We start from the raw sequence: 16,903 nt of genomic DNA, 5'->3' as shown, positions 1-16,903 counted from the left end.
CACCTTTGTTCTGGAGGATTCCCCAGTACTTTGTAGTTGGCTGCCAACAAGGACAGAAGCTACTGATGAAGCTTACCTATTCTTCCATTCATCCAGAAAAAAAATTCCACTGAACTAACCCCATACATACCATAAAAGACTTGTCATTTCCATGTGAAAAAGAACCAACTCTAAATCCATCCCCATTAAAAGAAGAAGAAAAAAGATGATTTCGGTTATAAAATAAGATGATTTTATTTATTTATTTAATTTATTGGCCGTCCGTCTTACCTTATGGTAATTCTGGGCGGCTTACAGACATAAAAGTACTACATTAAAACAAGAGTAAATTAAAACCAAGATTAAAATCAAGGACATGTGGGAAGGGAAGGGGCAGAATGGGGGGGGAGGTGAGATCTGTTGTTAATCAACCAACCTCCTTTCTGCTGTTCCCCCGTTGGAGCCACAAGCCACCTGGCATGGCCAGGTCTTTAAGCCCTTATGAAAGAATAGGAGGTTGGGACCAATCTCATATCGGGGGACAAGATGTTCCAGAAGGCAGGAGCAATAGCAGAGAAGGCCCTCATCCTAGACCCCACCAGCTGGAATAATCGGGCTGACAGGACCTACAGCATTCCTCCTCTGCCGGCATGAGTGGAATGGGCCCATCCCAGTGGGATGAGAAGGTCCCATCCCTCAATATGATGAAAGGGTCTTGGTAAAATCTTTGCAACATGTTAAATTATGCAATAAAGCTTGTTATTATAAAGAACAATATTTTTTTTTAAAAGTAAGAAATTATTAACCCTTGTTTTTAATGAAAAGCAATCACTGTAAAAGTTTGTTATTGCCATAGTCCCTTCAGACAAATCTTCTTCCTTAGAAAGGGGGGAAAGGGAGAGGGAATGAATAGGAACTGGGAAAAATCTCAAACTTATCAAGTCATGTTAATGCCCAGCTCTGAGATTCTGATGGAACCATTCCCAAGTGCTCCTGACAATTCAGTACTTAACTATGACCCCAACACAGACTTCAAGCCTGAAAGAATGTCATTGTCAATTCAATCCTAAATTGCAAATTAAGGAAGAAGTGTGTCGGTGCTCGATAAAGTATATTGGGAGTAATGGTCTACTTCAGGGCTTTTCAACCAGTGGTACGGGTACCACCTGTGGTACATTGGCACCTGGCAGGTGGTACATGAACATCCTAGAAAAGGGGTAGCGGGGGAGGGGAATGAGCTGAACCGATGGCAGCACCGCACAAGCCTGAGCGAGAGATGGCTGGAGCTACAGGGCTGTCAGGGCTCAGCGGAAGTGCCAGGATCAGAGCCAGGCTCCAGCTGGAGCTTGGCACTGATCCTGGCATTTCTGAGCCCAGAAGAAGCGCCGATCAGCTGGAATGTTGCAGCATCTCCAGGCTCTTGTGATTTCCATTCAGGTGCTTGGCAACTGATTCATATTTATGACAGTCACAGTGTCCCAGGGTCATGTGAAGTCACCAAAATCTGCTGCAACCACCCATCAGACGGGGGGAATAAAAACCAAACACCGTAACCTCCACCCCATCCCCGCTGCCAATCCTCAACAGAAATGCTCACAACAATGAAAACCTCGGATAGAAGGAAGAGCACCGCCAGGCGGGCAGGCAGGTGTCTTGCTCGGCTGTGGCTTGGGGGGCACTTTTTTCAGTGTCATTGTAACTTCGAACAGTCACTAAGCGAACTGTTGTAAGTCGAGGACTACCTGTACTTCATCACTTTTTTCCTTTTTTTTTCTTTTTTGGTCATCAAGTTTTTGATACCATGCTAGGTGACTGGTGGTACTCGGATGTTGCCATATCCTAAAAGTGGTACAATGGGTGAAAGGGTTGAAAAGCCCTGGTCTACTTGGCAGTTAAGATCTACTCAGTAATAGGTTATCAGTTCTAAGTAGTCAATTTCTTCAGCTACTATGTTTCCCACAAAATAAGACCCAGTCTTATTTTGTTTTGCCTCCAAAAGAGGCACCAGGTCTTATTTTCAGTGGTGAGCGTTTTTTCCACTCACCTCCGGCACAGCCAGCCCCACCCAGCCAGCCTACTTCTTCTGCGCCCGAAGTAGCAGCTTCATTCTGCATCTGAGAATGGAGCTCCAGCCTGCATTTCACAATCGAAGGCATTCCAGAAAGGCCACTGTAGCCGAGAACCGAGCTATGGATTGAATCCATAGCTCAGTTCTCACCTGCAAAACCCTTGCAGAACTGAGCTATGGATTGAATCCATAGCTCGGTTCTCGGTTCCAGTGGCCTTCCAGAAAGGCCTCTGACTGCAAAATGGTGCAAAATGACTGCCTTGGTGGAGCAGTGGGCTAATGCCTCCTTAAGTAACACCAGCTGCCTGCAATTAGTGCAGGTTCGAGTCTCACCAGGCTCAAGGTTGACTCAGCCTTCCATCCTTCCGAGGTAGGTAAAATGAGGACCCAGATTGTTGGGGGCAATAAGCTGACTTTGTAAAAATGCCGCTGGGGTGGGTGGGTGAAGGCCCTAATAAGCAGGCATATACATAGAATGAAGGCTATTGCTAAGCACATTGATTTGTGCTTCTTAGATTGTAAGCCGCCCTGAGTCTTCGGAGAAGGGCGGGATATAAATGGGATAAAAAAAAAATGTAAGCCTGGACTTCCGGTGGCGGCGCGGCGCCGGAGACAGCCGTTTCGGGCTGCCCGCTGCTCAGCTGTGTTGTTTTCACCCGAAACAGCGCCAATCAGCTGTTCGGGTGGATTTGAAGCCCCCTCCTTGGGAGAAGAGGAGGGGGTGAGGCCCCAGGTAGGGGTTGAGTTCTCCGGGGCCGCCTGAGCTTAAAGCTTGGGCGGCTGAAGGATTGAACTCCCCCGTAGCCTGGGTTGCTCCCAGCTGTTCAGCGTCTCTGCTCCGGGATCTTTGGAGCAGAGCCAGGCGTTTGCGACCACCCCTGCCAGAAGGAAAGACCCTGGAATAAAAAGGAGCAGGCAGAGCGGTACAGGAGGACAAGGTGAAGAGGACTTTTATGTTTACTCTCTAGCTTAATGGACTTTATAAACTTAAAGTGAAAGTGCGCAACAAGTGAAAGTAAAAAGATGGCGGCTAAACCTCCCTCAAAAACTCTTTGGAGTGCTGGAACTTCCCCGGTGCAACAGACATCGTTGCAAGCTTTGCTTCCTCCTGCTGCATTGACATCGAAGGATTTGCAAGATGCTCTCAAAAAACAATCCCAGGTAATATTAGAAATACTGGGTGATAAGTTGGCAAAGGTGGAGGAGAAATTGGAAAAAATGGAGGAGAGGATAGAAGAGAGGATAGAAGAGAAGTTCAGTGCGATGAGGGTAGACATCTTGTCTACAGTGGAAAGCGTGGCTGAATGTGTGCAAGGTTTGGAGGAAAAAGTGGAAGACCTGAGTCAAAAGAATGCTATATTAGAAGTAAAGGTGTTGGAGAATGAAGATTTAAGAGACAAAATGGACAAAGAATTGAGTCTTGTTCAGTATCACCAGATGCAGTATGCTGTTAGAATCAGAGGTTTAAAAGAGAATATTAAAGAAGATTTAAAGCAGCTGATTTCTGAGGCTCTGGAAGTAGTACTGGGTCAGCCAGCATCTGAAATAAAGGGATGCATGGATAAAGTTTTTCGTGTAAACTCGTGGATTGCTAGACAGAGAAAGCTACCTAGAGATGTGGTGGTTTATTTTGCAAAGAGAGAAATTAGAGATGAAGTTATTCAAGCCGCCTATGATACTAAAGTTGTGGTTGCTGACCAAGAAGTTTTGGTTTTAAAGGAAATTCCTCCAAAGATTTTAAGGAGAAGGAAGGATTTTGCATTTCTTGTGCAAGAACTTAAGCAACGTGATATAAAGTTTAGATGGGAGATTCCAGTTGGACTGGTGGCGATGTATGAAGGGAAAAGATACCGTCTGGTTACTGTGACACAGGCGCATGATTTCTACAATAATGTATTGAAAGCAACCCCACTATCACTTCTGGAAGCTGCAAAGGGATTTGGAGAAGAGAAATCTCAAGAGACCGAAGATGGACAGACAGAGGAGAATGGTGCTGGAGGGGATCAAACTACAGCCTCCTCAGTTGTTGCTGGAGAGCAGAGGGTGACGCGTGCTGCTTTAAAACGTGCAAAATTAATAAAAGAACAAGACCAGCAGAAGCTTATGGAACCTTTAAAGCGTACTTATAGCGAAGCGGTGGGAGGAGCGCGACCCAAAGAAGATAGAAGGGCTATTAAAGATGTGCTCCAACAGCTTCGGGATGACACGCATGGCGACTAAATTTCTAACTTGGAATGTTAACGGACTAAATTCACCACAGAAGAGAAAGAAAGTTTTTCAATATTTAAAACAATTTAAGATTGATGTTATATGCTTGCAAGAAACGCATATTAGGGTTATGGACCAAAAGTATTTATTGAACTCAAGGTTGGGCACACAATTTGTTGCCTCTGCAATGAATAAGAAAAACGGAGTGGTTGTTTATATTAAAAGTGCTTTAACAGCGGAACTAATTGAAGCAGATAAGCATGGAAGATATGTTATGATAGATTTGTTGCTAGAAGGCAAAAGAACGCTTTTAGTTGGATTGTATGCTCCTAATCAACAACAACAACAAGCTGACTTTTTTAGTTTACTTCATACAAAGCTTACTCAGTTGGATTACAAATCGTTTATTTTTATGGGGGATTGGAATGGTGTTTTGGACGTACAGATGGATAAGGCTGGTTTTTTTAAGCGTGTTCCGTGTCATGCCAGATTGCCTAAATCTTTTTTTGAAATGAAGGATGATTTAGAACTGCGAGATATTTGGCGTGACACACACCTGCATGAAAAGGATTATACTTTTTTTTCTGACAGACATCAATCTTTTTCTAGGATTGACTTCATTTTGTTGACTAATGACTTTTTTTCTAGGATTAAGAAGGTAAAGATCTGTGCAAGAGCTATTTCTGACCATAGTCCAGTATGGTTAGAGATCAATAAGGATAATAGAGATAGGCGCTCATGGCGCGTAAATGAGAATCTGTTTAGAAATCAGAAAAATGTGGAAGAATGTAAACTGCGGATGAAGGATTTTTTTGAAATTAATATGAATAAGAATACTTCTATGGACATGGTTTGGGATGCTAGCAAGGCCTATATGAGAGGGGTGTTGATATATATGAACAATAAACACAGACGTACTTTGGAAGCCAGAAGGAAAGAATTGGAGAATGAAATTAAGGAAAAGGAGAAGGCTTTGATTTTGAACCCATCGGATGTGAAGACTAAGGAGGTTATTAAGCTATTAAGAGGACAATTTAATAAATTAATGGCTGACCAGGTGGCAACCAATTTGCGGTTTGCCAGGCATAATACCTTTTGCAATGCTAATAAGCCAGGTAGATGGCTAGCTTATAGACTAAGGAAAAAGCAAAGGGCTTCTAATATAGATAAAATTGAGCATAAGGGAAAGGTTGTGTTTCAACAGGATCTTATTAAGGAAGCCTTTGTGGATTTTTATTCTAAATTATATGCTAAGGAGAAGATTAATGAAAAAGACATTGATGTATATTTAGAGAATGCTAGCATCCCAGTTCTTACGCAGGCACAAAAAGAGGAGATTAATCAATTGATGACAGAAGAAGAAATTCTCACAGCAATTAAGGAATTGAAGTTGGATAAAGCGCCAGGTACGGATGGTTTGACTGCGGTTTATTACAAAAACTTACAAATGGAGTTGATAAAACCGCTTAAGGAATTATTCCAGACAATTCAGAGAGGGGGTAAGGTGCCTCCGTCTTGGAGATCTGCTTTTATTTCTTTGATTCCGAAGGAAGACCAAGATGCTACTCAAGTAAAAAAATTATAGACCGATATCACTTTTAAATACAGATTATAAGATATTTGCTAAGGTGTTAGCTAATAGACTGATGAGGGTTCTGCAACAGGTGATTCATGGGGATCAAACGGGGTTTATCAGTGGTAGGCAAATGAAAAACAATGTGAGGCATATAGTTGATGTGTTAGAGTTTTTGGAAAGGAACAACCAGATCCCTGCGGCGCTAATTTTTTTAGACGCTGAAAAAGCTTTTGATCAATTGAATTGGAAATTTTTGATGAAAGTTTTAGATAAAATGAATTTTGGGGATAAATTTTTGCAACCAATTAGGGCATTATATCAAAAACAAACTGCCCGGATAATAGTTAACAATAGTTTGACTGAAGTTTGTAATATTGAGAAGGGCACAAGGCAAGGGTGTCCGTTATCGCCTTTGTTATTTGTGTTAACATTGGAGATATTATTGGTAAAAATACGGAGTTCGGAAAGAATTAAGGGTATACAAATTAGAGATCAGGATTATAGATTGAGAGCGTTCGCAGATGATCTGGTTGTTACGGTGACCCAGCCAGAGAATTCTGTTGTGGACCTGATGGAGATAATAATGCAATATGGGAAGGTTTCTGGATTTAAAGTTAATGCACAAAAAACTAAAATTCTGGCCAAAAATATGACAGTATCGCAAAAGGCTCTCTTAGAAGGATTAACTGGATTTGAGATTGTTAAAAGGGTCAAATACTTGGGGGTGTTTTTGTCACCCTCTAACACAAAGTTATATAAAAATAATTATGAAAAACTATGGGGAAAAATTCAAAAAGAAATGGAGAGCTGGGAAAAATTGCAATTGTCTTTGTTGGGGCGAATCGCAGCAGTGAAAATGAATGTCCTGCCTAAATTTTTATTCTTATTTCAAATGATACCGGTTCTTAAGATTCTAATCTGGAGGAATGGCAGCGAGGTATCAACAAATTTGTCTGGGCAGGGAAAAGGCCACGAGTTAAACTTAAGATTATGCAGGATACTAGTGAAAGAGGTGGTCTTAAAATGCCTAATTTTAAATTATATTATGAAGCTGCTGCGTTAGCAGGAATAAGTGATTGGATTAATTTGACACAAGAGAGATTATTAAATCTTGAGGGTCACGACTTGTTGTTTGGCTGGCATGCATATTTGTTGTATGATAAAAAGGTAGATAATGTGTTTAAAGCGCATATTTTAAGACAGGCATTGTTGAGAGTTTGGAAGAAGTATAGACATAAGTTAGATTGCAGGATACCATTGTGGGCAATCCCAAAACACGCAATAGAAAATATAAATGTTGGTTTTAAACATGATGTGATTACGTATAAGGAGATTTTAAGTTTGGAAAGAAATGTCTGGTGTCTGAAACCGTACACTTTCTTGCGAGATGAGAAGATTGTTCAAACCTGGTTTCAATATATTCAGCTACGGGCCAGGTGGAAAGAAGATCAGAAAATTGGTTTTACAATGACTGATGAAAATCTGATAAAGCAAATTAGAAAGCAGGGTCCAGCACATATCAAACGGATATATCTTGCATTGATAGAAATTGACTCAGAAACAGAACTTGTTAAAGATTGTATGATAAAATGGGCCCAAAACATCCAAGAAGTTATTACAATGGACACGTGGGAAAAGATCTGGGTGAGGAACGTAAAATTTACACAAGCTCAAAATTTAAGAGAGAACTTTTATAAAATGTTTTATAGATGGCATCTAGATCCTAAGAAGCTTGCAAGTATGTATCCGAATTATCAGCCTAAGTGCTGGAGGTGTGGTGATGAAGATGCAACATATTTTCACATATGGTGGACTTTTAAAAAGGTTAAGGCTTTTTGGATAAAAATTTGGTGGAACATGCAGAAGATTTTCAAGCAAAGGATAAAGTTTTGTCCGCAACTTTTTTTGTTAGGCATAATTACAGATGCTACGGTTGTGGACACTAAGCTGATGTTGAATTTGATTACGGCAGCAAGACTCTTAATAGGTCAATATTGGAAGAAGGAGGAACTGCCGACTATAGAAGAATGGACTTTAAAGGTTTCTGACCTGGCAGAGATGGCAAAGATTTCGGCTTACTTGAAAGATCACTCGCAAGAACGTTATATTATGGAGTGGAGAAAATGGATTGAGTATATCCAGAACAAATATGGGACTAAAAAGTTTCATGTAGCATTTGAATAAGTCTTCCTTTTTTTTTTCCTTTTCTTTTTATATTTAATAGTAATAGTGTTTGTAGTTATTCTATATGAGCTAGAGAGTGATAGATTTTAGAGTTTATGGTTGTTAGCATATGGATGTTTATGATTGTTTTTTTCTGTTCTTATACCTTGTACTTAGCTCTGGGAAGTCGGGGGGAGGGGGGGAGGGGTAGGGAGGGATGGGTACGGGAGGGGGAGGGGGGATTGTTAAAGATAAAATGTATGTTAAAACTTTTTAATAAAAAAAAATGCAAGCCTGTGGACGCCGCAGAAGAAGTGGGCCAGTGAGGAAAGACCTGGCTGCAAGGTAAGTGGGTGTGGGGCATGTGGGACAGCTCCACACCCTGATCCCCACCTTGGCTTGATTTTTAGGTGTATGCCTTGCTCCCAAAGTAGGGCTTATTTTTGGGATAGGGCTTATATTAGGCCCATCCCCGCAAATCAGCCAGGGATTATTTTCAGGGTAGGTCTTACTTTTGGGGAAACATGGTAGCTTTGATCAGCAAAACTTGAATGTGAATGAAGTTCTGGTTCTTCCAATATTTAAGCTTCTCCTGAGACCAGTCAAATATCAAAATAATGTTTATGACAGTCTAATTTTCAGACTTGGCTTGAAGTCTTGTACAACTTTCTGAAAAGCCTAATCTCTGACTTGATCTGACAGTTTTACCATGAACACTACATCCTGTTGACTTAAATTCTGAACTAGACAGGAACCATGCTATTGTCTGTGGTAAGAATTATTTGATTCTTGATTGCATGACTCCACTTCTTATCCCTATTATGTGAACTTGGAAATGGGACTGACATTTTTAAAAATCTTAAAAGATATACCAGACATTATACAGAAAATGATTGTTTCCGGCCCTGAAATCGGAATACAGTAGTGCCTTTATCTAAATACTATAGAAACTGAAAATTATAAAAGCTGAATTTGTAAGTTAGGAAAACAAAATCATCTGTGGTCAATATATTGTTCTGAAAAAAATGTATTACCTGGAAAACAATGTTTGTTAATAAGTAAAATCTACTAGTTACATAATTTTATGAAATACTAAAAGCCACATAGCCTCTAAGTTATAACCTCTACCTCTTGTTATGTTGCTGAAATACATAATTCACCTGGCAGTTACTTCAGATGGTAATGTTTAGCTACTGTTCACAGACTACTTAAACTGTGCTTTAATAAAAACATTTGATCAGGCCAGGAGGAAATCTGCTTGTCGTAGAATATATGGCTCAAGAAGTGAAAATAAGAACAAATGTATGCATAATATTTGGTAATTTTTACAAATAATGAAACCTAATTAGACTATTTATATTTCTCAATATACTGTATTTCCAACTCACACTAATGAAATTGACTAAGTGTTAAATTATATAACTGAGATCTTAACAAACCTTTTTCTGAGCACCTTCCTTCTTTTTCTTTTCTTCCTGCTTTTTCTTTTTCTTTTCTTCCATCAAATGTTCCTCTTCTTGTGTTTGTTCTTTTTCCCTATTTGTAAAAGAGAATTGAGCCTCTTTTAGACGATTATATAAATCAGGGAAGCCTGAATTACAACAGACACTGAATTATCTGCCACCACATATTTAAATTACTTCCATCACAGAATTTAAATCAACATCAATTTAAATTACCGTATATACTTGAGTATAAGCCGAATTTTTCAGCCCACTTTTTGGGCTGAAAAATTCCACTTCGGCTTATACTCCAGTCAACAAAAAAAACTTACCGAGGACTTGTGCGCGGCCGAGGCTTTGGTGCTTCCGGGATCGCCCGCACCTCTCCCAAGCCACCGCCGTCCGAGACCTGCCGAAGTTTGGGGAGGTTTGGGGAGGTGCGCGCGCACCTCCCCAAACTCCGCGCCTTGCCTGCCTGCTTCTTTCCGCAGCGGAAAGAAGCAGGCAGGCAGGGCGCGGAGGAACGGAGACTTGCCGACGTTTGGGGAGGTTTGGGCGCCTCCCCAAACCTCGGCAGGTCTCCGTTCCTCCGCGCAGACCTGCCGACGTTTGGGGAGGTTTGGGCGCCTCCCCAAACCTCCCCAAACCTCGGCAGGTCTCCGTTCCTCCTGCCGACCTTTGGGGAGGTTTGGGCGCCTCCCCAAACCTCGGCAGGTCTCCGTTCCTCCTGCCGACCTTTGGGGAGGTTTGGGCGCCTCCCCAAACCTCCCCAAACCTCGGCAGGTCTCCGTTCCTCCTGCCGACCTTTGGGGAGGTTTGGGCGCCTCCCCAAACCTCCCCAGGTCTCCGTTCCTGTTTGGGGAGGTTTGGGCGCCTCCCCAAACCTCGGCAGGTCTCCGTTCCTGTTTGGGGAGGTTTGGGCGCCTCCCCAAACCTCCCCAAACCTCGGCAGGTCTCCGTTCCTCCGCGCAGACCTGCCGACCTTTGGGGAGGTTTGGGCGCCTCCCCAAACGTCCCCAAACCTCGGCAGGTCTCCGTTCCTGTTTGGGGAGGTTTGGGCGCCTCCCCAAACCTCCCCAAACCTCGGCAGGTCTCCGTTCCTCCGCGCAGACCTGCCGACGTTTGGGGAGGTTTGGGCGCCTCCCCAAACGTCCCCAAACCTCGGCAGGTCTCCGTTCCTGTTTGGGGAGCTTTGGGCGCCTCCCCAAACCTCGGCAGGTCTCCGTTCCTCCGCGCAGACCTGCCGACCTTTGGGGAGGTTTGGGCGCCTCCCCAAACGTCCCCAAACCTCGGCAGGTCTCCGTTCCTGTTTGGGGAGGTTTGGGCGCCTCCCCAAACCTCCCCAAACCTCGGCAGGTCTCCGTTCCTCCGCGCAGACCTGCCGACCTTTGGGGAGGTTTGGGCGCCTCCCCAAACGTCCCCAAACCTCGGCAGGTCTCCGTTCCTGTTTGGGGAGGTTTGGGCGCCTCCCCAAACCTTCCCAAACCTCGGCAGGTCTCCGTTCCTGTTTGGGGAGCTTTGGGCGCCTCCCCAAACCTCCCCAAACCTCGGCAGGTCTCCGTTCCTCCGCGCAGACCTGCCGACCTTTGGGGAGGTTTGGGCGCCTCCCCAAACGTCCCCAAACCTCGGCAGGTCTCCGTTCCTGTTTGGGGAGGTTTGGGCGCCTCCCCAAACCTCCCCAAACCTCGGCAGGTCTCCGTTCCTCCGCGCAGACCTGCCGACCTTTGGGGAGGTTTGGGCGCCTCCCCAAACGTCCCCAAACCTCGGCAGGTCTCCGTTCCTGTTTGGGGAGGTTTGGGCGCCTCCCCAAACCTCCCCAAACCTCGGCAGGTCTCCGTTCCTGTTTGGGGAGGTTTGGGCGCCTCCCCAAACGTCCCCAAACCTCGGCAGGTCTCCGTTCCTCCGCGCAGACCTGCCGACCTTTGGGGAGGTTTGGGCGCCTCCCCAAACGTCCCCAAACCTCGGCAGGTCTCCGTTCCTGTTTGGGGAGGTTTGGGCGCCTCCCCAAACCTCCCCAAACCTCGGCAGGTCTCCGTTCCTCCGCGCAGACCTGCCGACCTTTGGGGAGGTTTGGGCGCCTCCCCAAACGTCCCCAAACCTCGGCAGGTCTCCGTTCCTGTTTGGGGAGGTTTGGGCGCCTCCCCAAACCTCCCCAAACCTCGGCAGGTCTCCGTTCCTGTTTGGGGAGGTTTGGGCGCCTCCCCAAACCTCCCCAAACCTCGGCAGGTCTCCGTTCCTCCGCGCAGACCTGCCGACCTTTGGGGAGGTTTGGGCGCCTCCCCAAACGTCCCCAAACCTCGGCAGGTCTCCGTTCCTGTTTGGGGAGGTTTGGGCGCCTCCCCAAACCTCCCCAAACCTCGGCAGGTCTCCGTTCCTCCGCGCAGACCTGCCGACCTTTGGGGAGGTTTGGGCGCCTCCCCAAACCTCCCCAAACCTCGGCAGGTCTCCGTTCCTGTTTGGGGAGGTTTGGGCGCCTCCCCAAACCTCCCCAAACCTCCCCAAACCTCGGCAGGTCTCCGTTCCTCCGCGCAGACCTGCCGAGGTTTGGGGAGGTTTGGGGAGGCGCCCAAACCTCCCCAAAGGTCGGCAGGAAGAACGGAGACCTGCCGAGGTTTGGGGAGGCGCCCAAAGCTCCCCAAACAGGAACGGAGACCTGCCGAGGTTTGGGGACGTTTGGGGAGGCGCCCAAACCTCCCCAAAGGTCGGCAGGTCTGCGCGGAGGAACGGAGACCTGCCGAGGTTTGGGGACGTTTGGGGAGGCGCCCAAACCTCCCCAAACGTCGGCAGGTCTGCGCGGAGGAACGGAGACCTGCCGAGGTTTGGGGAGGTTTGGGGAGGCGCCCAAACCACCCCAAACAGGAACGGAGACCTGCCGAGGTTTGGGGACGTTTGGGGAGGCGCCCAAACCTCCCCAAAGGTCGGCAGGTCTGCGCGGAGGAACGGAGACCTGCCGAGGTTTGGGGAGGTTTGGGGAGGCGCCCAAACCTCCCCAAACAGGAACGGAGACCTGCCGAGGTTTGGGGACGTTTGGGGAGGCGCCCAAACCTCCCCAAAGGTCGGCAGGTCTGCGCGGAGGAACGGAGACCTGCCGAGGTTTGGGGAGGTTTGGGGAGGCGCCCAAACCTCCCCAAACAGGAACGGAGACCTGCCGAGGTTTGGGGAGGTTTGGGGAGGCGCCCAAACCTCCCCAAAGGTCGGCAGGTCTGCGCGGAGGAACGGAGACCTGCCGAGGTTTGGGGAGGCGCCCAAAGCTCCCCAAACAGGAACGGAGACCTGCCGAGGTTTGGGGACGTTTGGGGAGGCGCCCAAACCTCCCCAAAGGTCGGCAGGTCTGCGCGGAGGAACGGAGACCTGCCGAGGTTTGGGGACGTTTGGGGAGGCGCCCAAACCTCCCCAAACGTCGGCAGGTCTGCGCGGAGGAACGGAGACCTGCCGAGGTTTGGGGAGGTTTGGGGAGGCGCCCAAACCTCCCCAAAGGTCGGCAGGAGGAACGGAGACCTGCCGAGGAGCCGCGGCCACACAGGGTATTCCTGTGTATTCAGGCTTGCAAAATGGCGGATCGAGCCTCTGCTGGCGGCAGAGGCTTGCAGAACGGCGGATCGGCTTATACTCGAGTCAATAACTTTTTCCAGTTTTTGGGGGTGAAATTGGGGGTCTCGGCTTATACTCGAGTCGGCTTATACTCAAGTATATACGGTAACAATCATATATGAGATACTTCTTACATATTACACTGCTGCCATTTATTTTACTTGTGCTTACTAACTGAACACTAATGAAACATTATAAAACCAGGTCTAATTGCATCAGTGTATTTAAAAAACAAAGATATAAACCAGAATTGCTTCTGTGGCTCTCAAAATTAATGTAGCTCTAAATGTACCTACAATGTATCGCTAAAAAAATTAGAAGAAATCAAAAGGGCTATGAGCAATTCACTGCAGAAAGACTGATTCTATGTCTACTCTGCTTTCAAACATTAAACTTTAATTTTTATGTAAAATCTCTGGGTAGACTAATGGAACTGCTTTATAGATTAACGTCTAATACAGAAAGAGGTTAGGAGCTTTTTGATCACTCTCTTTTGGGAAGTTGAAACAAATATTCTTTGCCTGTAAACATTATTTACTTTTCCCCAAATTTTTTTAAAAATGTAATTTTTACAGGCTTCTTCCCAATGCACACCATTCACACATTCTGCAGTTTGTTTATCAATCAATCAATCATATGGCTGCAGTTTTCTTACACCTTGTTTACAAAACAGAAAAAAAGATTAACAAACTTTTTTTCTTATTTACTAAAGATTTCCTTTGCACAAAGCATCTCCTTAAATATTCACTTAAAAATAAATCAGTTTGATCATTAAATTATAGCAAAAACATTTAAAAAGGGACAATTACTCCAAAATCCCAAATGTACAAAGCTTTATCCAATAATATAATTTGGACAGAATTAGAGGATATATGTTCCGGTTTACTGTTTGGCCCGGATTCTGTTTGGCCTAACTTAAAAAATATGAAACAAAAACAATTATAAATTGGGATTGGATGGAAGTCAGAAATCTTGGTAAAAATCATAGCTTACAGGAAGTGTAAATAAAATAAAAATCAGAATGTCTACTGTAATTAGGTAAAGGTAAAGGTTCCCCCGCACATGCGTGCTAGTCGTTTCCGACTCTAGGGGCCAGTGCTCATCTCCATTTCAAAGCCGAAGAGCCAGCGCTTGTCCGAGGACATCTCCGTGGTCATGTGGCCGGCATGACTAGATGCCAAAGGCGCATGGAACGCTGTTACCTTCCCACCGTAGTGGTCCCTATTTTTCTACTTGCATTTTTCACGTGCTTTCGAACTGTTAGGTTGGCAGAAGCTGGGGCGAGTAGCAGGTGCTCACTCTGTTACGCGGCACTTGGGATTCGACCCGCCAAACTGCCGATCTTCTGATCGACAAGCTCAGCGTCCTAACCCACTGAGCCACCGCGTCCCACTTATTACTATTGTAATTAGAAAAGGCTAATTTCAAAAATACAAAAAAGTGGCTGTAGGAAGGAAGTGAATTGGAAAATAATTTTAAGAACTAGCAACAATTCATGTTTTATTGTAAACTCTATCCAACACAGTACTATCATTCCATTGATAGAACATCATCTGCAGAGGATTGGATTCTTTGTTCCCCTTCTGCCAGGTACTTCCCAAATTTTCTTTGTAAGTTATCTTTTTGTAAGCACACTTTTATTTAAATTTTTGAATAACCATTTTTATTCTGTATTATAACAAACATAAGGGTTTGAAAATAGACAAGCATTTTGTTATCAAAAGACCAAGTTATAAGCTAACACTGGCAGAAAGATATTTCCTACCAGCAATGATTCTCCAGTCTATATTATACTATCCCAGAACAGATTTTAGGGAAACCATAGGTATCTTATAGGAAATAAATGGATTTGTATTTTCAGATTGGATTAAAAAATGAAACATACTGACAAATTAATTCATAACTCATATCCGTTAATTTAAATAAAATAATTTTGATTTAATAATTGTATTTAGATTTAAGCTAAATCTTAAAAGTATGCTGAATTTTAAAAAAAATTCTGAACAGAATATTGCCAAGCTGCTTTTCAATAGCCATAGTTACAGCTCATTTCCCAACTCTTCCTTGGCTGATAGCAAAACTCTCTGTCTCATGGGCATTGTGCTAGAGTTTGTACATCGGGCAAAATTGAGAAAATAGGCAGTCTATCATTCTTCTGCCAATTTTACTCAGTGTCAAATATCCAGGGCACAAAAACCTGACCTGTTGAGATAGCAGATGAAACTTTTGACCCTGTACCACAGCTCTGAGCAACCAAGATCAATAAACTGTGAATTATGCTTTTATACTGACAGCAGCCATGAACTTAACTATAAATAGGATTTTTTTAAATGTTCAAACTCCATTATCTTTCTATTCAATTACAGCTTGATTTTTCAAAGGGGAACACGAACAGAATACAAGGAAATATTTAATATGAAACAAGTTTCTTGTTAAAGATTGCATAACTAGGAATTTTAGGTACACTTAGTTTTATTTATAGGAAGATATATAATATGCAGTTTTTAAAATATTAATACACTTGAACTCAAAGAGTTTGGAAGTAAATGGTTAACCCCCTTTAGCTTCAAGTGACAGTTTATCAATTCATATATACTATTTATGTGTTATCCAAAACTTTCTAGAACTAGGATTTTGGAAACAGTTTAGCTTCCCCCAAAAGGGCCAAATAAAAGGAAACACTGCAGTAACCAATTCTTTTTTCATCTTGATATATCTTGAAATGACTGTTCCACAGGACCATACTGTCACCAAAGGAGATAAGTGACATGATCACTTGGTGAACTGATAGGATGGTATCACTTGATTCTTCAGGATGACCAAAGCAAGAGAAATCAGTGATTGGAATGGAAAGAATTTTACCGCTGGTACGGCTTACAACAGCAACTGGGACTGGGATTGTCATTGCTAAGCAATGTGGTCATAAAGTGTGACATCACATGACCGTATTGCTTAGTGACAACAATCTTGGAAATTGTCAGCAATACTAGGTAGATCAAATAGGAAACCTAACTAGATGAACAAATTCTACTTCATTGTAAAGCTAAATTAACAAATTTTTGCAAGTCTGAAAGCACAATTCTCCTGCCGCTTTCTTTATAGTCCCTGAAACTACAGAGTCTTTTCTAAGCCTCTTGCCCTGCCCACTATCCAGTTGAGAGCTACACTGTCTCATATCTGGTTAACCAGTAGTACAGCTTGCCTTCAGAAGTTGTGTGTTTTTAAGGAGGTTTTTAAGAGGAGACTGGACAGCCACTTGTCTGAAATGGTATAGGGTCTCCTGCTTGAGCAGGGGCTTGGACTAGACCTCCAAGGTCCCTTCCAGCTGTATTATCATTGATTAATTGGTCACTCTCTAGACCAGACATGTCAAACACAAGGCCCGGGGGCCGGATCCGGCCCATGAAGTGGTTTCATGTGGCCCGCAAAGCCATCCTGGAAACAGTGAGGGAATGGCCCCCGCTGCCTTGGCCCTGGCCCAGAGACCCTCCTTCTGCCAGAGACCCTCAGATCTGTCCCACTCCCACCCAGGCCCCCATAGGCACCCTTGATGCGAACGATGTAGAGCTGGCCACGCCCACCCAGTAGGCCATATGCACTCTAGCCACGCCCACCCAGTAGGCCACGCCCACCCAGTAGGCCACGCCCACCCTGGCCATACCCACCTGGGCCCCTGAGGGCAACTGCAATGCTGATGTGGCCCTCAATGAAATTGAGTTTGACACCCCTGCTCTAGACTGTGTTTCTTGGCCCATTCTCCCACTGTCCATTATCCTCTCCTTTTTACTTTTTCTCCTTACTTTTTCCCTCCTCCTGAGTGTTCAGGAGAAACTGGGCTATGAGAATGAAAGGTAACTTACACAAGGTGACCTATGA

At 44.5% G+C, this 16,903-nt stretch overlaps 1 protein-coding gene across 2 annotated transcripts in view; it reads right to left on the bottom strand.

Moving 5' to 3' along the window:
* TNRC6C (trinucleotide repeat containing adaptor 6C) overlaps positions 1–16,903 on the bottom strand; it is a 147,335-nt gene that overhangs the window by 101,876 nt on the left and 28,556 nt on the right. Inside the window, exons 1-2 of one of the 2 annotated variants that reach the window (XM_083352362.1) lie at positions 13,622–13,684; positions 9,434–9,530 (exon numbers count right to left, since the gene is read on the bottom strand). In XM_083352362.1, the coding sequence (XP_083208488.1) occupies positions 9,434–9,530; positions 13,622–13,632 (108 nt within the window). In that variant the 5' untranslated portion in view covers positions 13,633–13,684. Of the gene's footprint in view, positions 1–9,433; positions 9,531–13,621; positions 13,685–16,903 lie in introns of those variants that run through there. The other variant, XM_083352361.1, reaches the window with a different exon arrangement.

Source organism: Vipera ursinii, assembly GCF_947247035.1.
Source record: "Vipera ursinii genome assembly, chromosome: 2".
NCBI classification, from domain to species: Eukaryota; Metazoa; Chordata; class Lepidosauria; order Squamata; family Viperidae; genus Vipera; species Vipera ursinii.
The sequence above is the reverse complement of the archived record's forward strand: the minus strand, read 5'-3'. Positions and strand labels throughout refer to the sequence as shown.